This window comes from Chiloscyllium plagiosum, unplaced genomic scaffold (genome assembly GCF_037043375.1).
Source record: "Chiloscyllium plagiosum isolate Xiang-an unplaced genomic scaffold, Cpla_swu_hap1 HiC_scaffold_3, whole genome shotgun sequence".
Lineage (NCBI taxonomy): Eukaryota > Metazoa > Chordata > Chondrichthyes > Orectolobiformes > Hemiscylliidae > Chiloscyllium > Chiloscyllium plagiosum.
In genome coordinates this window covers 99,129,753-99,153,772 of record NW_028270141.1, presented here as the reverse complement: position 1 = coordinate 99,153,772, position 24,020 = coordinate 99,129,753, and the positions used below count along the sequence as shown (strand labels likewise).

General features: G+C 42.3%; 1 protein-coding gene across 2 annotated transcripts in view; it reads right to left on the bottom strand.

Moving 5' to 3' along the window:
* Positions 1-19,603: 19,603 nt before the first annotated feature.
* Positions 19,604-24,020, bottom strand: part of LOC122547290 (interferon gamma receptor 1) — a 90,738-nt gene continuing 86,321 nt past the window's right edge. For both annotated transcript variants that reach the window (XM_087981795.1, XM_087981788.1), the window contains exons 6-7: positions 23,635-23,744; positions 19,604-20,116 (exon numbers count right to left, since the gene is read on the bottom strand). In XM_087981795.1, the coding sequence (XP_087837921.1) occupies positions 19,883-20,116; positions 23,635-23,744 (344 nt within the window). In that variant the 3' untranslated portion in view covers positions 19,604-19,882. The remainder of the gene's footprint in view (positions 20,117-23,634; positions 23,745-24,020) is intronic.

Genomic DNA, 24,020 nt, shown 5'->3' with positions numbered 1-24,020 from the left:
GTTTATTATACGCTTGCAAGTGGGAAAGAGATGCTTATAGCTACTGCTTGTACAAGCATATCTGGCTTAACCTACATCCTCACAGCACCTTATCTATTTGTCTGTAATATCTACCATTGTTTGCAGGCACATTTCATTCTTGTATGCACATTTTAGCTAATACAAAAACAATTATATATTTCCTTCATATAGTTTTCATTCTTGTTGACTCAGCTCTTTGTTACATCCATCTCCTTTTGAGGAAGGGAATTTCAAAAACTCACGCTCTCTGAGAAAAAAAAAGGTGTCTTCATTTTAAATGGGTGGCCCCTTATTTTTAAACATTGTCCAGTGTTGTACATTTGTCCAGCATAGGAAACATTGTTATGACAATCACCCAGTTGAGTCCCTTTCGTGTCCTATTTGTTTCAATTCAATTCTGATTCTTCTAAACTCCAGAGGGATACAGACCTAGTCTGTCTGGCCTTTCCTTATAAGGCAATCCTCTCAGTCCAGGTATTAGTTTAGTAATCTTGTTTGAACTGTCTCCAAAGCATTAACATCCTTTTGTAAGTATGGTGACCAGTACTATACACGGTACTCCAGATGTGCTCTCGCCAGTCACCTGTTTAACTGAAGCATAACCTCCCTATTCTTGCATTCATTTTCTTTCACAGTAAAACATAAACTTCTATTAACTTTCTCAATTTAATCTGAAATTGGTAAACTAAGTTGAGCTACACATATGACACTTTATTTATACAAATATTTTTCTGCTGTATGAATGCACGCAATCTTTGTTTTATCTACTCCTTCCTCCAATTTCTTAATTTTGAATTATTGCTCTCCAACATGAAAAGATCCACAATCCAGATTTGAGCTGCCTGAGTGTTTCCTTTGGGAAACTACACTAGTGAGAATGCTTCCCTCCCTGTCGTAGAATGATTTCGGGGTAATGTAATGGGCAACATTTCTTTAAATTCAACTGGCTGGAAATCACATTGACCAAAATAAGATGCTGGAATTGTGATTGGGTGCCACAGATACCTTTTGCTTTCCATTTTGAGAAGTGTAGAATGCCCTGGATGAAATTTACCTGCTACAAACACTTTGTAGATGAAATTCCCTGAGGCCTTATCTGTTGTGACCGGTGACTTCGACCAGACCAATTTCAAGAGGGTTCTGCCAAAGTACCTCCAACAATATCTCCTGCCCAATGAGAGGACTGAAAGTGCTAGGCCACCGTGACACAACCATCACAGGTGTCGACTGCTCCATCCCCAGCCACACTTCACAAAATCAGATTGCAACATTGTACTTCTGCTCCTGGCTTACAATCAGAAACTGAAACGAGAGGATCCTTCACAGAATGCTGGTCCAAGGCAGTGGAAGAGCATCTCTGAGACTGCTTGGAATTGAGGAACTGGACCAAATTCAAGTACTCATCAGAAAACCTAGACAAGTATGCCACTACTATGTGTGGAAGACTGGGTGCCAAAGAAGTCAGTCCAGGTGGATGAACTGGGTAATCCACTGCCTACTGAAGACCAGGCATGCAACATTCAAGTCGGATGACCCACACCAATGCAGAAAATCCAGATATGATCTTCACAATGCCATCACAGATGCTAAGAGGCAGTCCCAGACTATGTTAGAGGCCCAAACCAACCACACAGACACCCATGTGGCAAGGCCTAAACAACATAACGGGATACAAAATGAAGCAGAGCAAGATAGCAGACAAAAACACATCCCTCCCTGATGCACTCAATGTTTTTTAAGCTCAGTTCGAGCAGAATGCTAGTGGCACAGTGTCATCTGCCCCTACAGCCCCAGACAGACCTGTTGCCTCCGTCACTGCTGCAGACGTCCGATGTGTCGTTCTGGGAGTCATCCCAAGGAAAGCGACGACCGTGCACTTAGTTCCCATGTGGTATTCACTGTTATCTTAAATTTCTTCATCCTACAAGCCGAAGATCCACCTGCTTTAAGAAGACCATCATCACCCCTGTACCAAGGAAAGCACATTCAACATGCTTTAATGATTACCACTCAGTGGCATAATCCTGAAGTGCTTCAAGAGACTGATCATGGCCCACATTAACTCTAGCCTGCCTCAAACCCCTGCAATTTGACGACCAATGCAACAGATCTACAGTGGATACCATTTCCCTAGCCCTGCACTCATCCTTGGATCACCTGGACAACAAGAACACCAATATCAGACTCTTACACATTGATTACAGCTCTGCCTTTAATACCATTATCCCCACCAAACTGATCTCAAAGCTTTGAGACCTAGGTCGCGGGTCCACCTCTACAGCTGGATACTCAGCTTCCAGACCCATAGATTGCAATCAGTGAAGATAGACAGGAGCATCTCCTCCTTGATAACCCTCAACACTGGAGCCCTTTAAGCATGCATTCTTAGCCCCCTTCTATACTCCCAGTATCCCCACCACTGTATAGTCAAATTCCAGATGCTCGCCATCTACATGTTTTGCTAATGACAACACTCTGGCAGGACGGATACAAAACAATGATGATTCAGAATACAGAAAGGAGATATAGGACTTGGTGACATGGTGTAATGATAACAACCTCTCTGTCAATGGCGCCAAAACAAAAGAAGTGATCATTGACTTCAGAAAGAAAGGAGGAGAACACATCCCAACCCACATCAATAGAGCGAAGGTTGAGAGGGTTGAAAGCATCAAGTTCCTGGGAGTGACAATAACCGAAAACCTGTCCTGGACTTCCTGCATAGATGCAATGATTAAGAAGGCACAACAATGCCCCTTTTTCCTCAGGCAGCTTAGGAAGTTCAGCATGTTTGTAAGGACCTCACCAAATTTTACTGATGCACTATTGAAAGCATTCTATTGGGCGCATAATGACATAGCACAGCAACTGCTCTACCCAGGACCATAAGAACCTACAGAAGGTTGTGTGCACAGCCCAGACCATCACAGAAGCCAACCTTCCAGTCACATACTCCACTTGCACTTCTCGTTGCTGTGGAAAGGCTGCCGACATCATCAATGTCCCCTCCCACCCCAGTAATGCTCTCCTACAACCTCCTCTGTCAGGCAGAAGATACTGAAGCTTGAACACATGCACCAGCAGGTTCAAGAACAGCTTCTTCCCAAACTAAGTCACATCCTACACTGGGCCTCATTATAAACTGGGAAATAGTTGGAGTCCCTAACTTCAACAATGTTGATCTTGTTAATATTGATCTTGGTTCGTGCACCTGCTATGCGGTGTAACCTATATGTCTCGCTCTGTCTAAGCATCCTATTCTGTGTATGTCCTTGCTTACTTTGATTTGCCTGTACTACTCACACATAAAGTTTTTCACTGTACTTAGGTACATATGACAACAATAAATCAAATATAAATCCAAATCCAGACTTGTGGCTTTGGGGGCTGCAGGTAAAAATTGTAAATGGCAGGATTTTGATGGTTCCAAGGTAATGCCAACAGTAACTCATGAATAACACTTCTTTCCCAGGGTCAGAAATTTATGGTTCAAGTCACACACAAGATCTTGACTGCATACTCCAGGCTGATATTTCAGATCAGCACTGGATGGTAAAATCTGTAAATAAACTTGTATAGCTTTATGTAGTCCTTGTACTTACATGACTATACTTGTACTGCTAAGCATACCTTTTGGATTCTTGGCAAAGGCATCATTTTTCAATTCCAGGCTATACAGCCATGTTTTTAAAAATTAATTCACAGGATGAGGGTGTTGCAGATTTATTGCCCATATCTAGCAGCCCAGAGGGCAATTAAGAGTCAACCACATTCCTGTGGGTCTGGAATCACATGTAGGCCAGACCACGCAAGGATGGCAGTTTCCTTCCCTAAAATCCTCCCTAAGTTTTTCTGACATTCGACAATGGTTGCCATGAGACTCTTAATTCCAGATTTCTTCTCATTAAATTCAAATTCCACCAACTACTGTGGTGGGATTTGAACCTGGGTTCCCAGAACATTACCTGTTGTCACTGGATTAACAGTCCAGTGATAATACCGAAAGGCCATCACCTCTCCCTTAGAAGACACACATATGTTTACATCATGCCTTTTACAGAAATGAGGTTCCCAAAAAACTTCACAGGAGTAGAAAGAAACAAAATTTGCCTCTGAGACAAACAAGGAGACAATAAAAAGCTTGGTCAAAAGGTAAGCTTGGAAGAATATCTTAAAAGAAAAAAGAAAGATGAAGATGTTTAAGGAATGAAGATGTTTAAGGAATGAATGTCAGAATTTAGGAACAGGTTATACAGGCTAAACACAAGCTCCTCAATGCCATTTTGCCACACTATTTCCAGATCTCTTAATGCCTTTTTTCTTCAGAAACCTACTAATTCTATCTTCAACCTGCTCAATGATTGAGCTAACGTAGTCCTCTGGGCTAGAGAATTCTAAACTTTCACCAGCCAAAGGTCCTTTTTTGTGCTGCGTGACTCTATGAATCTTTGAACCTATGAAAATTCCTGATCATCTCACTCTTAAATGGTCTATCGCCCATCCTGAGATTATGTCTCCAGGTTCTAGAGACACCAGTTAGGGGAAGTATCCAGCCAGCCATGCCCTGTAAGAATTTGTAAGTTTCAAAGAAGTCACCACTCGTTTTTCAAAACTTTGGAGAATACAGATGCAGTTTTCTCAATCTCTCCTCTTAATTGTATTGCATCATCCTTATGTGTAGTATGTTGGATTTGTTCTTGTCCATTTACTTAACCTGTCCAGGTTCTCCTGAAGTCTTGCACTCTCCTCAGAACGTATATCAGCAACTGTGGAAATATTGCAATTGGTGCCTACATCATAATCACTTTTGTAGTTTCTGAACAGTTGTGGACCTAATGCAGAACCTTGTGTGCCTTCATAGTAACGGCTTGTCCTGGATTGATCCGTTTATTTTTACTTTCTGCTTTCTCTCATTCCAAACTAATATGCCCCCAATCCCATGTGTTCTAACTTTATTTACTGACCTCCTGTTTGGGACCTTATCAAAAACCTTCTGAAAATCCAAATGGCCTATTCCTTCTCCTATTTTATATGTTATTAGGCTTATGTAGACAGAAAGTGGCAAGGATGAAAATAGTAAAGTTGATATATTACTTGTCCAGGAACAAGTGTCAGTGATGGAGCACCTGGGTGATGGTTGAATAGAACTTGGCGCAAGTTTTACCATGAGCTGTAGAAATACTGTTGACCTCAAGTCTACATAAAGTAGAATGTGGGAATCTGCTCAGGTTTGTGTTGGCTGATTCACTATCTCAGTGCCATATTCCCACTTCCTGCCCATAGCATCTTGATGCCTTTAAAATCCCAAAATGCATCTATCTCTTTCTTGAATACATTCAGTCACTCAGCCTTCATGACCTTCTGTGATAGAGAAGTTCACAGGTTCACTACCCTTTGAGTGCCTAATTTTTCCTCATCTCAGTCCTAAATGGTCTACCCCATATTCAAGACATTGATCCCTGGTTCTAGACTTCACAGATAGAGAAAATATCCTCCTTCCATCTAACTGTTTAGCCCTGTTGGAATTTCATCTATTTCAATCAGATCCCTTTTCATCCTTCAATACTCTAGTGAATACAGGCCCAGTCAAACCAATTTCTGCTCATAGGTCAATCTCCTCATCAGCCTAATGAACCTCCAGATGGTAAATTTATCCTTTCTTAGGTAGGGAAATCAAAACTGCATGGAATGCTCCAAGCATGGTCTCACCGAGGCCTGTATAACTACAGGAAGATATCCTTACTTCTGAACTTAAGTTCTCTCTCTGTAAAGATTGAAACACTATTTGCCTTCTTCGCTACCTGCTGCACCTGCAAGTGTACTTTCAGTGAATGGCTTGCAGCTTTTACCAGCAATTTTATATATCTCCTCTTTGCATGTAATAATTCTTTTTTAAACTCTGGTTTAGACCAGCATTCCACTTTAATTTTTGTACCAGACTGGAATGAGTTATGGTCATACTTTAAAAAGTATGAACTATTGACTATCCACTGTCAGCCCTTTTAGTAAGGTTCCCCAACGCATCTTTGACAATTCAGACCGCATACCTTTGCAGTTCCTTTATTTAGTTTCAGATTCAACTACTTCACTCTCCAACATAATGAAGAATTCTATCATATTAAGTTACATTTCTCCAATGGACCTTACACAAAAATATTAATAGTTAATTATAGAATCAGTATAGATTAGAAGCCATTCAGCCCATGTGCATCAATCCTCCGAAGAGCATCCCACCCAGATCCAGCGAACCCCACCCCCAACCCCCATCCCTGTAACCTCTCATTTCCGATGACTAACCCACCCAGCCTGTATATCCCTGTACACAACAGTCAATTTAGCATGGGCAATCAACCTAACCTACACATCTTTGAATTGTGGGAGGAGACTGGAGCATCCGAAGGACACAGACACGGGGAGAATGTGCAAACTCCACCCAGTCACTCAAGATTGGAATCAAGCCCGGGTCCCTGACATGGTGATACAGAGGTGCTAACCACTGAGCCAATATACCACCCAATTCTTTCACTTTGCACAGTATCCAGTCTAACATAGGCAACATGACGAGTTGAAACGGAGATAGAAATTGCCAAAGTCGAGAAGATTTTGTTATATTGTGGGGAGGGGAAAGAAAAGCAGTGAAGATATCACTGAGAGTTATTTTAATTTACTTAATTAGGCACGAGTGAACAAGAATTTTGAAAGAGAGTGAGAGAGGTGGAAGCAGGTAAGATGGTCAAAGGAGGAAAAGTACCAGAGAAATAGGGCATCAAAGTCGAAGAGTATGGCCATGGAAAAGCACAGCTGGTCAGGCCACATCTGAGGAGCGGGAGAATCAATGTTACAGGCGTAAGTCCTTCATCAGGAAAGCCTTAAGCCTAAAACGTTGATTCTCCTGCTCCTCAGATGCTGCCTGACCGGCTGTGCTTTTCCAGCACCACACTCTTCGACTCTGATCTCCAGCATCTGCAGTCCTCACTTTCTCTGAATAGGGCATCAGGCCCAGTTGTGATATTGTGATGTGCCACACTGCCCATATGCCAAATTTGGCATAGCATGTGATTTTTTTTGTACTTTATTTTGTTTATAAGATATGAAATACTAAGAAACAATGCACAATGGTCCAAATGCAAACTCTTGCTGAACATAATCACATCTTCCAATTACCTTTATTAACTTTACTTCTGAGATAATAAAACACCTCAAGCTATTTTTTGCATTTGATATTTGGGATTACTTAATGTCAAGGCGAAATACCTGATTTATGTATGGGCATCCTGTAGAGCTTCCATTATGACAGATGCTTATCAGTATGTTGCTAGTGTACTGTCTGTTTCATAGAGACTACTGGAACAAAGCTAATTGCAACATAATGTGCCACATAGACAAAACCCAATTCAGATGTTAACAAATCCTTCAAACTTAAATTACATGCAAAAGGTGGAGAGAAATGAGGATAATTGATCACTGGCAAAGTCCACAGACTCAGCAGTCGGAGGAGTTAAATGAGAAGGAGGTTGGCAACAGTAACACAACAGACAGGTTAGGTTAGATTGACAAGACTGTGAGTTGGAGTATTGAAGTGTCTGCTCAGAATGAATGGATGTCAAGTGCTTCAATGATCCCTTCAGTAGATGCAAAAGCAGGCACAGAGGGAAACTGAAAGTTTATCTATAAGACCATAAGTTATAGAACATAGAACATAGAAAAGTACCGCAAAGAACAGGCCCTTTGGCCCACGATGTTGTGCTGAGGTTTAATCCTAATGTAAAATATAGTAACTTAACCTACGCACCCCTCAATTCACTGCTCTCCATGTGCCTGTCCAGCAGTCGCTTAAATGTCCCCAGTGACTGTGCTTCCACCATCACAGCTGGCAATGCATTCCATGCATTCACAACTCTCTGCGTAAAGGAGCAGAATTGGGTAATTTGGTCCATCGAATCTGCTCCGCCATTCAATCATGGCTGATATGTTTCTAAATGCCATTCTTCTGCCTTCTCCCTACAATCCTTTATCTCCTTATCATTCAAGAATCTATCTTCCTCTGTTTATATATACACTTAATGAATTGGCCATCACATCCCTCTGTGGCAATGAATTCCCCAGATTAGCAACCGTCTGACTGAAGAAATTCTTCCTCATCTCAGTTCTAAAGGGTTGTCCCTTCACTCTGAGACTGTGCCCTTGGATCCTAGTCTCTCCACCTAGTGGAAACATCTTCTCTATGTCCACTCTTTACAGACTTCTTAGTATTCTGTAAGTCTCAGTCAGATCCCCTCATCCTTTTAAACTCCATCAAGTACAAACCTAGAGTCCTCTACTGTTCCACATTTGACAAGCCCTTCTTTCCCAAGATCCAAACCTCCTCTGGACCTCCTCCAACACCAGCACTTCCTTCCTTAAATATAGAGCCCAGAGCTGCTCACAATATTTCAAATGCAGTCTAACCAGACCCTTATACAGCCTCAGCAGTACATCTCTGCTCTTGTATTCTGGCCCTCTTGAAATGAATGCTAACATGGCATTTGCCTTCATAACTTCCAACCAAACCTGCACATTAACCTTAAGAGAATCCTGAACTAGGAGTCCCAAGCCCCTTTGTGCTTAGACTTCTGAAGTCTTTCCCCATTTAGAAAATAGTCTACAACTGTACTCTTGCTACCGAAAGTGCATAACCTCACATTTCCGCACGTTACATTCCACTTCTTTGCCCACTCTCCTAGCCTGTTCAGGTCCTCCTGTAACCTCCCCACTTCCTCAAGACTAGCTGTCCCTCCACCTATCTTTGTACCATCTGCCAACTTAGCAACAATGTTCAAAGTTTGTGAGAAGATTTGTAGCTCGGGTGCTCGTTGGTGTGGTTCTGTTCGCCGAGCTGGAAGTTTTTGTTGCAAATGTTTCGTCCCCTGTCTAGGTGACATCCTCAGTGCTTGGGAGCCTCCTGTGAAGTGCTTCTGTGGTGTTTCCTCCGGCATTTATAGTGGCCTGTCCCTGCCGCTTCCAGTTGTCAGTTTCAGCTGTCCGCTGTAGTGGCCGGTATATTGGGTCCTTCGTGTTTGTTGATGGAGTTTGTGGATGAGTGCCATGCTTCTAGGAATTCCCTGGCTGTTCTTTGTTTGGCTTGCCCTATAATGGTAGTGTTGTCCCAGTCCAATTCATGTTGCTTGTCGTCTGCGTGTGTGGCTACTAGGGATAGCTGGTCGTGTCATTTCATGGCTAGTTGATGTTCGTGGATGCGGATCGTTACCTGTCTTCCTGTTTGTCCTATATAGTGTTTTGTGCAGTCCTTGCATGGGATTTTGTACACTACATTAGTTTTGCTCATGCTGGGTATCGGGTCCTTCATTCTGGTGAGTTGTTGTCTGAGAGTGGATGTTGGTTATAAGTCCTAGTGGTCGCAGTAGTCTGGCTGTCATTTCAGACATGTTCTTGATGTATGGTAGTATGGCTAGTCCTTTGGGTTGCGGCATGTCCTCGTTCTGTTGTCTTTCCCTTAGGCATCTGTTGATGAAATTGCGAGGATATCAGTTTTTGGCGAATACCTTGTATAGGTGTTCCTCTTCCTCTTTTTGCAGTTCTGGTGTGCTGCAGTGTGTTGTGGCCCTTTTGAATAGTGTCTTGATGCAACTTTGTTTGTGTGTATTGGGGTGGTTGCTTTCATAGTTCAGGACTTGGTCTGTGTGTGTGGCTTTCCTGTGTACCTTAGTGTACCTTAGTGTACCTTAGCAACAATGTTCCTCATCCAGCTCATTAATGCATAATGAGAATAGTTGTGGTCCCAACATGGACCTGTGCGGAACTCCACTAGTCACCAGCTGCCATCCCGAAAAAGGCCCCTTAATTCCCACTCTCTGTCAGTCATCATAAAAGACCACAGGGCTGCTCTCTCATTAGAGAGAGATGACTGGCGGTGATTTAATCTGTAGGTCACCTCACGTTCAAGGTAGCCTCAGTCAGTGTGGGAAATGAAACTGCGCTGTTGGCATTACTAACTAGCTGTGCAACCAAGTGAGCTAACAGTTAACTGTCATCTGGTTGGACTGTAGTGACTTTGGGGTCAGTTAGCTCAGTTGGCTGAGTGGCTGGTTTGTGTTGCAGGGTGATGCCACCAGCTTGGATTCAAATTTTGCACTGGCTGAGGTGATATTGAAGGTTTCTCCTTCTCAAACGCTCCCTTTATGTGAGGTATGGTGACCCTCTGTTAAACAACTATCAGCCATCTCTCTTTAATGAAAAGGTAGCCCTATGATTTTGTAAGACTATGGCATCTTTACCAAGGACATAGCCAAACCTGGAATGGCAACAAAAGAGCAGGAAGGTCAAGGAGTGCTGAAGGATTGAAGTAGAGAATTTGGAAGGCACGATATCTAAAGAGGGGAGCAGTGAAAGGAGGCATGCTGATCACAGAGAAGATTCCGGAAATGTTGAAGAGAAAAAGCAGTATAATTAGTAATAAGAGATGGGGTTGGGGACAGGGTGATGCTTGATATTATGTGTGAATTAGCAACACATCATTCACATTCTAAATTGATCAAATTGACAGTAGGTCTGTGCAGAATTGAACTGGTCAAGGGTCAAAGTAAAAATCTGTTCTCTATTTTCTGTTTCGTGATTGTAAAATCAAGAATTTAAATTTATTTATACTGATCATTTTTGCTGTCTGGAGCAAGACAGATGGGAAGAAAATTCAGTTTAAAGTCTGCTGTACGAGGGATTGGTGTATCAGATAAAGGGAAACCATGCAGATAGCAATGGTCTGGTGTGCACTGGCTAATATATTAAAGTAAATTCCCATGTTTAGGAAGAATAAATCTACAAGCTTATAAAGCTAACTTTCTATCTTTCCACATATGTCACCCAGTGCAGTCGAGTGTGTTCTGACATAGTTAAGTAAGTTTCAGGAAGTACTGGGTAACCTGCCAGGTTTCAAATTCCTCCACACATTTCACGCAATACAATCTACTAATGAATACATCCAGACTTTAAAATAGAATAATTATCATTTGTATGGCACACGACCCTTCTCGGAATAAAATACTGTTCACTATGAAAGTTTCTGTATCAGATTTATTCCATTTTGTATGTCAGTGGTAGCTTGCTTAGTAGTACTTCTGCTTTTGAGTCAGAACATTAGTGAGTTTAAGTCCTATTCGAGAGTAACATTTTATAGTTTCCCCACTGGCAGAATATGTAGGTGGGGGTGGCCTATAAAATTCTTCACTACCTACCCAGCCATGTCTGACCTGGCAAGTGATTTTACACAGGCAGACGAGGCCTATGCCCTTACTCCAGCCACTTAAAGGCAACTTCTGCCCCAGCCACAATGTTTAGGTGAGCAGGAACAGATCAGGGATGAGAGGGGCACAAAGCAGATTAGTGTGAGAAGGGGGAGGGAGATGTCTCCCTTATGGGACCCCTTTCCTGAATGTATTTACCAACTGCTCCCGCACCTCCACTAGCCCCCCCCCCCCCCCCCCCCACCTCATCTTCTGGTTCCTGACACTTGGCCAGAACAAAGTTTTCTTTTTGCATGGTTTCATTAGTCAGACTGTTCTAGTTTTGTGCTGAAATGTCCTATTAGCTTGGTCAGCTGATGGAGTTGGGGCCCTCCCAGGTATTCAGGCCTTGGTCATTGCCTAGAGCCCCGGAAGGATACTTCTGACATCTCAACTGTGACAGATGCCCTTGATGTGCCTCTGAACAGGACAAAGGGTTCAGAAAAGATTTCCAAGGATGTTGCCAGGGTCAGACGGTTTGGGTGATAGGGAGAGGCTGAAGAGGCTGGGGCTGTTTTCCCTGGAGTGTCGGGGGCTGAGGGGTGACCTGATGGAGGTCTATAAAATCAAGAGGAGCATATATATAGGGTAAATCAACAAGATATTTTCCCTGGGGTGGGGAAGTCCAGAACTAGAGGGTGTAGGCTTGGGGTGAGAGGGGAAAAATTTAAAAGAGACTGAAGGGGCAGCTTTTTCATGCAGAGGGTGATGCATGTATAGAATGAGCTGCAAGATGAAGTGGTGAAGGCTGGTACAATTACAACATTTAAAAGGTATCTGGATGGGTATATGAATAGGAAGGTTTTGATGGTTGTGGACCAAGTGCTGGCAAATGGGATTAGAATAGTTCAGAATATCTCATTTGCAAGGACGTATTGGACTGTAGGATCTGTTTCTGTGCTGCGACTCTATGTGAAGAAATCTCCACCTGACTTCATGAGTCAGCAGGAACTATAGTGATGATCTTACTGCTCATTTCATCAAAGTATCTGACATCACAGATTTTAGGGTCTGTTCAGAAAAAAAGAATGTATACAGTATGTGCAAGGACCTATAGTGCATATGTTTCTTATGATAAACATGTCAATAGCAAAGACCTGGATTTAACACAAGGGTGGGCTTTCCACGCACACCAGCAAAAACACCAAGAGTACCCCACATCTTGTTGCTGCACTTCCAGGCTGGCAGGTTGGCAGACTTCTGTGAGAGATTTCTGGAGGTTTAGAATGCATGTTGGACATGGGAAGATTAAGGGAGATGGGTAGATGTGGGAAGGAACACTGTGAGATGTGGGCCTCTGATAAATAATGGAGGCACAGTAAGTAGGACACCCTCCCCTTCCAATCCCATGTTTTACCCACCAGCCTGCAGGGTCCAGGGTTCAGTTTTGGTCACCTTGCTATAGGAAGGATATTATTAAACTTGAAAGAGTACAGAGGAAATTTACAGGGATGCTGCCAGGACTCAATGGTCTGTGTAATAGGGAAAAGGTTGGACAAGCTAGGACTTTTTTCTTTAGAGCATAGGGGACTGAGGGGGGTATCCTATAGAAGTGTATAAGATCATGAGAGGCATGGATAGGGTGAACGCACTCAGTCTTTTTGCCAGGGATGGGGAATCACGGACTAGAGGGCATCAGTGTAAGGTTAGAGGGGAAACAATAAAAGGGAACCTGAAGGGCAATGTTTTTATACAGAGAGTGATACGCATATGAAATGAGATGCTGGCAGAAGTGGTTGAGGTGAATACATTAACAACATTTAAAAGGCATTTGGACAAATACATGGATAGGAAAGGTTTAGAAGGATATTGGACAAGTGCAGGGAAGTGGTGTTAGCATAGGTGGACATTTTGGTGGCATGGACCAGTTTGGGCCAAAGGGCCTGTCTGGGTGCTGCAGGATGCTATGATCCTGACTCTATGACACTGTTTTACCATGTTGAGTTCAGAATTTGTTTATACAAATACAAATTGTGGGAATTATAAGATGACAGGAGGCCTGTGACCTTCTGACCTGCGAAAGAAATAAGCAGATTTATTTTGATAATGCAGAACATTGTGGTGATACAAGAAAATAGGGAGATATAAAATAAAGTTGTTTGGTATATCAACATTTATTTATGTTGTAAAAACCAAAAGAAAGCTTTAAGAACACATCAGGTCAGGCAATATCCATGGAAAGAAGCCAAATAAATTGTAGGTATTAATATCATTTTATCAGAATTTATTCATCATAACTTATTTGAATTCAATTAGCTTTATTGTCACATATCCTCAATGAGTACAGTGAAAAGTTTATATGTTACCACATACAGCACCTTCCTAGGTGCAAAGATATATCAGTCCAGATTCTTCAGTTACAAGATATTAGAAAATAAAGAAATAATAAGTCCAGTATTGCAGAAATAAAAGTTCCGAACAACAGTCTTCCAACCCAAACCACACTAGCACCTAGCCTCCAACCTGCATTGGGCCTTGGCTCCAGACAGCAACAAGCCTCACCTCAAGATTCATGTGGCTGGGAGATTGCTCTGGAATCACCTCGATAGAGTCACAGAGTTTTTAAAGCATGGAATGAGGCCCGTTGACTCATCATTAGCTGGCTATTATCTCATTGCTGTTTTGGGACCTTGCTGTTTTCAAATTGAATTTGCTTTTCTGATGTTTAAAACAATGGTTACAATTTAATGGCATTTCATTAGCTGCAAAATACTGAGGTCAGTAAATGCAGGATCCAAATATAAGAGATTATTTCCTTGACAATTACAGGAGGAGGTTCAGGCACTGTGCTGGTCTGCTCTGCTGTAACTTCATTTGCAACAGATTGCCTTCTATTCTTCATTTTCAAATAATTATACCAGCACTTCCTGTTTAACCATTTATAATGTAGCATCCTTCCTTCTCCCTTCAACTTTGTACAATGAGAACTCTGAAACCCCGATATGACATTCACCCACCGGAGGAAGCAACTTTTCAATATTTACCCAGAATAAAGTTCTCAAATTTCACTTGTCCAATTAATGGTTGCACCTCTCAGTATTTCATGTCATGTTAACTGAAGTTCAAATTTCAAGACATTTAGGTTTCAATGTTGCTATTGTGGTTTGACACGAATGTCTCTTGATTAAACTTAAATTAATAGTTATGGCTTATATTTTAACGTGGGGCAGTGTTTGTAGAGGAATAAGACAGTGTTATTTTCTGGGTCTGTAAATTATGAAGGAGCAAAAATGGCCTTTAATAGAGTGATATGTACTTCTTGTCAGATGTGGGAGTTTAAAGAGAGTTTAAGGGTTACTGCAGATTATATCTGTCATAAATGCTGTAGGTTGCGAATCTTATCAGATCGAATGGATCGGTTGGAGAGACAGTTAGAAGCAATGAGAAATTTGCAACAGCAACAGTATGTGATGGATGGCAGTTATACGAAGGGGGGCAAGTCTCAGATACAGTCACAAAGATGGGTTAATTCCAGGAAAGGTAAGAGAGGTAGGCAGCTGTTGCAGGAATCTTCTGTGGCTATACCCATTTCAAACAGGTATGCTGTTTGGAAAATGTAGGGGGTAATGGATTCTCAGGGGAATGTAGCATGAACAGCCATGTTTCTGGTGTTGAGACTGGCTCTAAAGCAACAAGGGGTACGTCAGGTTCCAAGAGATCAATTGTGTTAGGGAATCCTGTAGTCCGAGGTGCAGACAGACATTTCTGTGGCTAGCAGAGAAAAAGCAGAATGCTGTGTTGCTTCCCTGATGCCAGGATCAAGGATGTCTCAGAGCGCGTGCAGAATGTTCTCACGGGGGAGAGGGGCCAGCAGGAGGTCATTGTCCACATTGGAACCAATGATATAGGAAGGGAAAAGGTTGAGATTCTAAAGGGAGATTACAGAGAGTTAGGCAGAAATTTAAAAAGGAGGGCCTCAAGGGTAGTAATATCTGGATTACTCCCAGTGCTACGAGCTAGTGAGGGCAGGAATAGGAGGATAGAGCAGATGAATGCATGGCTGAGGAGCTGGTGTATGGGAGAAGGATTCACATTTTTGGATCATTGGAATCTCTTTTGGGTAGAAGTGACCTGTACAAGAAGGATGGATTGCACCTAAATTGGAAGGGGACTAACATACTGGCAGGGAAATTTGCTCGAGCTGCTTGGGAGGATTTAAACTAGTAAGGTGGGGGGGGGGGGGGGGGGGGAAGGACCCAGGGAGATAGTGAGGAAAGAGATCAATCTGAGACTGGTACAGTTGAGAACAGAAGTGAGTCAAACAGTCAGGGCAGGCAGGGACAAGGCAGATGTGATCTATATAGACTTCAGTAAGGCGTTTGACAGGGTTCCCCATGGGAGACTGATTAGCAAGGTTAGATCTCATGGAATACAGGGAGAACTAGCCATTTGGATACAGAACTGGTTCAAAGGTAGAAGATAGAGGGTGGTGGTGGAGGGTTGTTTTTCAGACTGGAGGCCTGTGACCAGTGGTGTGCCACAAGGATCGGTGCTGGGTCCTCTACTTTTTGTCATTTACATAAATGATTTGGATCCGAGCATAAGAGGTACAGTTAGTAAGTTTGCAGATGACACCAAAATTGGAGGTGAGGTGGACAGCGAATAGGGTTACCTCAGATTACAACAGGATCTTGACCAGATGGGCCAATGGGCCGAGAAGTGGCAGATGGAGCGGAAAGATATAAAAGAGACCTAAGGGGCAACTTTTTCACACAGAGAGTGGTACGTGTATGGAATGAGCTGCCAGAGGAAGTGGTGGAGGCTGGTACAATTGCAACATTTAAGAGGCATTTGGATGGGTATATGAATAGGAAGGGTTTGGAGGTATATGGGCCGAGTGCTGGCAGGTGGGACTAGATTGGGTTGGGATATCTGGTCGGCGTGGACAGGTTGGACTGAAGGATCTGTTTCCATGCTGTACATCTCTATGACTCAATGACTGGGAGACTACGCTGAGGCCATGCCATGCTGAGAGACAGATGCATACTGCTGCTTGACCAGCATTCCGAGCTGAGAGGTGCCATGCCATGCCAGGGAGCCACCATACCACACCAGGAGGCCACCCATGCCAAGCTGGGAAGCTGCCACACCAGGCTGGGGAATGCTATGCCAGAGTGGGAGGACCCCTCACCATATCAGTGCTGAAGCTGCAAGTTGACTGGCAGCCAGGAGAGAAGAAGGAATAAAGAACATGGAGAGGAAAGAAAAGAGAAGGAAAAAAAGAATAGGTGGAGCGGACAAGATCCGGCTGAAGAGTCCTACTCTGCCACCATCTTGTACTGGTTTATGTTATACCCTCTTTTATTTATTTATTATCCTGTTCCACAACTTCCTGTTCCTCTGCAGCCTTCTCACATTCCACTGCCATCTCACTTTCATCAGCATCTCTGATGACTTTCAAAATCAGCAATGTTTTCTTCATTGCAAAGTAGCATAATATATAACAAACAACAGAGTCTGGAGGCTTGCAGGACTTTCCAAGTCTTCACTAGATGGATTTAGTCACCTAAAACAGGTCAGAATAAACCAACAGTCAGCCATTTTACAAGTTTTGTCTGCTGTTCCCTCTGTATTAATGAAATAAAAATGTTTGTAGGGGAGTTCTACAATCAACAAACAATCAGATTACATGCAGGACTGGCTTGGTAGATTTTCATAATGTAAATATATTGGCATCTTGCTGGATAAACAGTCAAATTCAAGATGTAGCTACCTGACGAAGGAGCAGTGCTTCAAAAGCTAGTGCTTCCGAATAGACCAGTTGGACTCTAACCTGGCGCTGTGTGATTTTTAACTTTATCCACCCCAGTCCAATACCGACATCTCCACTTCTTGAGCTATTGCAGTCCTTGGCATGTAGATGAATTCACAATGCTGTCAGAAAGAATTCTTTGACAGTGATATCATTCAAATCAGAAGTGTGTGTGGTTTGGAGGGTACCTTGCAGGCGGTGGTGTTCCAATCCATCCATTTTCCTTGGTCTTTGAGATGGTAGAGGTTGTGGCTTTGGAATGTGTTGCTGCAGGAACCTTGGTGAATTGCTGAATGGGCAATAGTTAGATTCAGTTGTCATTGTTGGAGATGAGGAGAAAGTGAGGACTGCAGATGCTGGAGATCAGAACTGAAAAATGTGTTGCTGGAAAAGCACAGCAGGTCAGGCAGCATCAAAACAGCAGGAGAATCGACGTTTCGGGCATAAGCCTGAAGAAGGGCTTATGCCCGAAACGTCGATTCTCCTGCTCCATTGTTGGAGATGATGCCACTTATCAACTCAACCCTGAATGTTGTCCAGCTCTTTCTACATATGATGCAGACTGTTCCAGTGTTGTGAATGCTATTGAACATTGTATAATCATTAACAAACGTACCTATTTCTGAACTTAATCATGGAAAGAAGGACATTTGTGGAGCAGCTGCAAATGGTTGAGCTTCGGATAATACCCTGACGAATTCCTATGGTACAGACACTAGATTTTAATTATCATTGAATCAAACTCTGCCAGGTGCTCTGGTGGGTTCTGAACCCATGTTACCAGGCCATTAGCCTGGGATTATTAGAAAACAGTGACATTATTGCTATGCCAGTGCCACCTTAGGCTTGTGGTTGTGACATGCAACAAGGCCAACTACAAGCAGTCAGTCATTCAATGAACTTTTGGATCCCTTGTGAACACTCAATAAAAAGAAAAGAGCAGAATAAAACCCAATTTGTAGACTATTTAATTAAAAATCTGTTAGTCCCATTTTATTTTAAATTTACTGTATCTACTAATTCATCAGAAGTGAAATTACAGCACAGATTTTCCTCTTTATATGGTGCCATTAAACATTTTGCATAGGTGGAGTTTTTGGTGCTGAAGAGTTTCTTCCCATTTGACGTCACTCTGAGGAAGATCTTCTATTGCAGTCGATAGCATGTTTTTCTCTAAGGCAGAAGCTCAGGTTTAAGTCTCACCTCAAGATGTGTTGGCCACTGAGCCTGGCTGAGATAAATTCGCTCAGTATGCCTCTGGCAGGTGGTAAGAATGGGGCAGGTTTCTCATCAGCCATGTCTGATGGATAGTGAAATCCTCTCAAATTACAGTGACTGGTAACACTTCGCTGGAAGTGACTTGTGCCAGGGAAAACAATAGCAATGGAATCAGATATAAGCTAGATATGGGAAAGATTCCAGGACTCACATTCCCTTAGTTCAATTGTTGCAATCTTGCCTTTGATTCAAAAGGAAATCAGATTATGCCCTACTTCAGGAACTCAGTTTACAGTGTGGGCTGACATTTCAAGACTACCCTGGAACCTTAATAATAAAAACAGGAAAAGCTGGAGAAACTCAGTTGGTCTGGCAACATCTATGGAGAGAGATACAGGTAACAATTCAAGATTCTTCTTCCAAATTGGGGATTGATGATGAGTCTTTGGACTCAAAACACAAACTCTATTTCTCTTTTCCACATGGCAAATCTGCTGAATTTCTCCAGCATTTTCTGATTTAATTTCAGATTTCCAGCATCCACAGTACTTTGAGACATTGCTGCATTATGAGAGCAGTTTTGTTCCCAGAAGATTTGTTAAACAAGTATGTTATCGAGTATGACTTTTGTCCACTCTGTTACTAATTGTTATCAGAATGAGGAATGTATTTAAAATGATCTGCTGTTCACTTGTGTGTGGGACTACCTGATTCAGAATGTGGGATAGTCAGTCAGTAGTCCTCCCCAAAACAGTCTCATCAAAACATTAAAGTTGAGGTCTTTCGCTTAGAATGCCAATGTAATTTGAGGGTCTGCTGAATGGTGCATGTGCTGTGCCCAGTTGAAATGATTGTTATAAGTAGTCAAAGAAATGGCCTTACAGACTGTTAATAGCACCTCTACATCTTCCTCCCAATGGAACTATATGCTCATCTCTTTAATGATGTGGTTCCACCTTGTTTCCATGGAAGAGAGCTCAGGTATGCCACCTTCCTTTTACTGTTTAATGCAAATCAAATCATAGCAGATCCCAATAGTGTTATTCCAGTGAAGCCCAACTCCAAAAATTGCATCAGGTATTCAGTGAGCTTTGTTATTATTGAAAAACAAAAATGGAAATCATCGCCCACGATTGTTTTTTAGAGTGTCTGGGAGATTTGTCTGGGAGATCTCTCCATTTCCTGTTCTGTATTCATTTTTCATTCAATATCACCAGGACAGATATACTACTTATGACGTAACGTATGCAAGTTGGCATTTGTCTATTGTGAACACACTTGAAATTTAATCCGTTTCTCTTAAAATTTGAGGATATGAAAGCCATTATATAAATGATTGATTTTTATTTCTTTTGCAACTTTATTCGAAGCCAAAATCCATATATACAGTAAACATACCAGACAGTGAATATATAAATCCCAAACACTGGGAGAAGTTTTGCTACCACAATGTAAGTTAAACCAATATTAAACTTCATGTTGTACAATCCTGAAATATGAAGTCTTTTATGAAATTCCCTTAGTCATTAATTACACAATAATGATGCATAACATCTACCAGATGTTTGGGACATGGCGCTATATGACAACATGTGCACTCTTAGGAATTGAAGAATTAAGTAATATTTAACAGAGTTTGAGGTTGATCATATGGCCAGCCCTTCCCAGCGTATTTCAGATCAACAGTAAGTGGTTCAGTGACATCTGGATTTGAAATGGGCTTTGCCACTTCGTCATAAAAATCATTACTTTCAACTGGACACACATCCTCACATTTAATCACAACAGATACTGCATCCTCCTCAATCTTCATATCAGCATATGGCTTGATGGCCTTAACAATAAGCATCTAGAAAATAGAAATTGAAATTTTAGTTCAAAACTAGAGCACAGATAAACTCAATGCCTATGTGCTAATCTATTAAAATCTATTAATCAAATAATTGTTAACACCAATGATATACACAATCAAGTTGCTTAGTGACTGCTGACATATGTTTCAATTACATTACACAGGGAATTTTGAGGAGGCAGAAGTTAGTAAATCACCCAGGGCAGGAATCTCCCTATGTGGGGTTTCAGCCCGGGATTATTTGAAATGTCAGATATTGTGTTCTCAGCTCAGTCGAATGGATGCCATCAGCGCTTCCTTTGCCTTTTGCTCTGAGCATCCTTTCCATCTGTCCCACTTGCACCCCTCACCTCTTTCTCATCAGTATAATTTTGTTTAGTTTTTCAGTAGTCCCGTTGGGAATTTAGGAGAGTGGGAATGGAGGTTAGGGAAGTTGAATGTTCCTCTTGCAGAATGTGGGAGACACCTCTAGTGTCCTTGCCGACTGCATCTGTGGCATGTCACTCAACTCCAGCTCCTCGAAAACCAAGTTAGGGAACTGTAGCTGTAGCTGGATGAACTTCGGATCATTCGGGAGGTGGAGGGGGTTATTGAGAGGAGTTACAGGGAGGTAGTCACACGTCAGGTAAAAGAAGAAGGTAGATCGGTTACTGACTGGGAACAAAAAGGGAACCAGCAGGCAGTGCAGGGATCCCCTGTTGGCATTTCTGTCAACAACAAGTATACCATTTTGGAGACTGTTGGTGGGATAACTTACCAGGAGTAAGCCGTGGGGTACAGGTCTCTGACATAGAGTCTGTTCCTGTTGCTCAGAAGGGAAGGGGGAAGAGGAGCCGAGCATTCGTCATTGGGGACTTCATAGTTTGGGGAACAGACAGGAGGATCCATGAGAATGAAAGAGACTCACAGTTGGTGTGTTGCCTCCTAGGTGCCATGGTTCGTGATGTCTCTGATTGTGTTTTCGGGATCCTTGAGTGGGATGTGAAACAGCCCAAGTCGTAGTCCACATAGGCACCAACGGCATTGGTAGGAAAGGGGATGGGGATTTAAGGCAGAAATTCAGAGAGCTAGGGTGCTTAGTGGTAGAACAGAGTTGTTATCTCTGAGTTGTTGCCTGAGTCACATGCTAGTGAGGCAAGGAATAGAGAGAGAGACGAGTTGAACACATGGCTACAGCAATGGTACAGAAGGGTGGGCTTTGGATTCCTGGATAATTGGGTCTCTGTCTGGGGTAGGTGAGGCCTCTACAAACAGGATGGTCTTCACCTGAATCAGAGGGGTAGCAATATCCTTGGGGGGGAAATTTGCTCCTGCTCTTTGGGTAGGTTTAAACTAATTTAGCAGGGGGATGGGAACCAAAGTTGTAGCTCAAGTATACGGGAGATTGAGAGTAGTGACGTCAGAACTAAGATTTCAAGATTGCAAGAAGGCACCGGCAAGCAAGAAGCTGGTTTGAAGTGTGTCTACTTCAATGCCAGGAGCATTCGGAATAAGGTGGGTAAACTTGCAGCATGGGTTGGCACCTGGGACTTTGAAGTTGTGGCCATTTCAGAGACATGAGTAGAACAGGGGCAGGAATGCTTATCACGGGTTCGGGATTTAGATGTTTCAGTAAGAACAGACAAAATGGTAAAAGAGGGGATGGTGTGGCACTGTTAGCCAAGGACAATACTACAGTTGCAAAAAGTATGTTTGAGAACTCGCCTACTGAGGTAGTATGGACTGAGATTAGAAACAGGAAAGGAGAGTTTTCTATAGGCCTCCAAATCGTTCCAGAGATGTACAGCAAAGATGATCCTTGATAGGAGCGAAAGTGACAGGATAGTCGTTATGGGGGACTTTAACTTTCCAAATATTGACTGGGAATACTATAGTTTAAGTACTTTAGATGGAAGAAAATGAGGATTGCAGATGCTGGAGATCAGAGTCGAGAGTGTGGTGCTGGAAAAATACAGCAGGTCAGGCAGCATCCGAGGCGCAGGAGAATCAACGTTTCAGGCATAAGCCCTTCATCAGGAACTTTAGATCAAGTACTTCATTTGGGTCAGTTTTTGTCCAATGTGTACAGGAGGGTTTCCTTACGCTGTATGTAAACAGACCAACAAGGGGTGAGGCCACATTAGATTTGGTATTGGGTAATGAACCCGGCCAGGTGTTAGATTTGGAGGTAGGTGAGCACTTTGATGATAATGACCACAATTCAGTTATGTTTACTTTAGTGTTGGAAAGGGATAGATATATAGCGCAGGACAAGAATTATAGCTGGGGGAAAGGCAAGATTAGGATGAATAGAATGGGGAAGGAAACTGCAGGGGATGGGCACAATTGAAATGTGCAGCTTATTCAAGGACCAGCTATTGCAGGTCCTTGATATGTATGTACCAGTCAGGCAGGGAGGAAGTTGTCGAGCACGGGAACTGTGCTTTACTAAAGAAGTTGAATCTCTTGTCAAAAAGAAGAAGAAGGTATGTTATGATGAGATGTGGTGCCTCAGTAAGGGTATTGGAGAGTTACAAGTTGGCCAGGAAAGACCTGAAGGGAGAGCTGAGAAGAGCCAGGATGGGACATGAGAAGCCATTCGCAGATAGGATCAAGGAAAACCCTAAAGCTTTCTATAGGTATATCAGGAATAAAAGAATGACTAGAGTAAGATTGGGGCCCATCAAGCATAGCATGGGAAGTTGTGCGTGGAATCAGAGGAGATGGGGAATTGCTAAATGAATACTTTTCGTCAGTATTCACACTAGAAAAGGACAATGTGGTTGAGAGAACATTAAGATACAGACTACTAGACCAGATGGGATTGAGGTGCATAAGGAGGAGGTGTTAGCAATTCTGGAAAGTGTAAAGATAGATAAGTCCCCTGGGCTGGATGGGATTTATCCTAGGATTCTCTGCAAAACCAGGGAGGAGATTGCCAAGCCTTTGGCTTTGATCTTTATGTTGTCATTGTCTATAGGAATAGTGCCAGAAGACTGGAGGATAGCAAATGTTGTTCCCTTGTTTAAGATGGTGAGTAGGGACAACCCTGGAAATTGTAGATCTGTGAGCCTTACTTCGGTTGTGGGTAAAGTGTTGGAAAGGGTTATTAGAGACAGGAATTATAATCATTGAGAGAGGAATAAGTTGGTTAGGGATACTCAACACAGATTTGTGAAGTCTAGGTTGTGCCTCATAAACCTTATTGAATTCTTTGAGAAGGTGACCAAACAGGTGGATAAGGGTAAAGTGTTTGATGTGGTGCATATGGATTTCCGTTAGGTGTTTAATAAGGTTCCCCATGGTAGGCTATTGCACAAATCACGGTGGCATGGGATTGAAGGTGATTTAACAGTTTGGATCAGATATTGGTAGCTGAAAGAAGACAGAGGGTGGTGGTTGATGGAAATATTCATCCTGGAGTTCAGTTATAGTGGGGTACTGCAAGGATCTGTTTTGGGTCCACTGTTGTTTGTCATTTTTATAAATGACCTGGATGAGAGCATTCCTTACTTGTATAGTAGGGGATGACTTACCAAAGATTTTGGTAAGACTAATTCCTTCTTTACAAATATCCAGATGATGCTGACAGTTATAAGCCCTACGAAAAATGCAATCGCAGCTACATGTCCAAATAGAATTTTTTCTGCAAGGCAAAAGAAGAAACCAAAATAAAGCATTACAACTTTGTCCTGAAGGTAAGAGTAGAATTATACAATTATGCTGTATAAAATGTGATGCAAAATACTGTAACTTTCTTTGGAATGATGATATTATTTAAACCGATACCACAGAGCAGAACATAACATAACTTCTCTTAAAATGATGACCAAGAAATTCATAAATGAACCCCTGACCCTATTCCTAGTCCCAAAGTCAAAGTAATTTCTCTATATGAATTACTAAGTTAAAATAAAATATG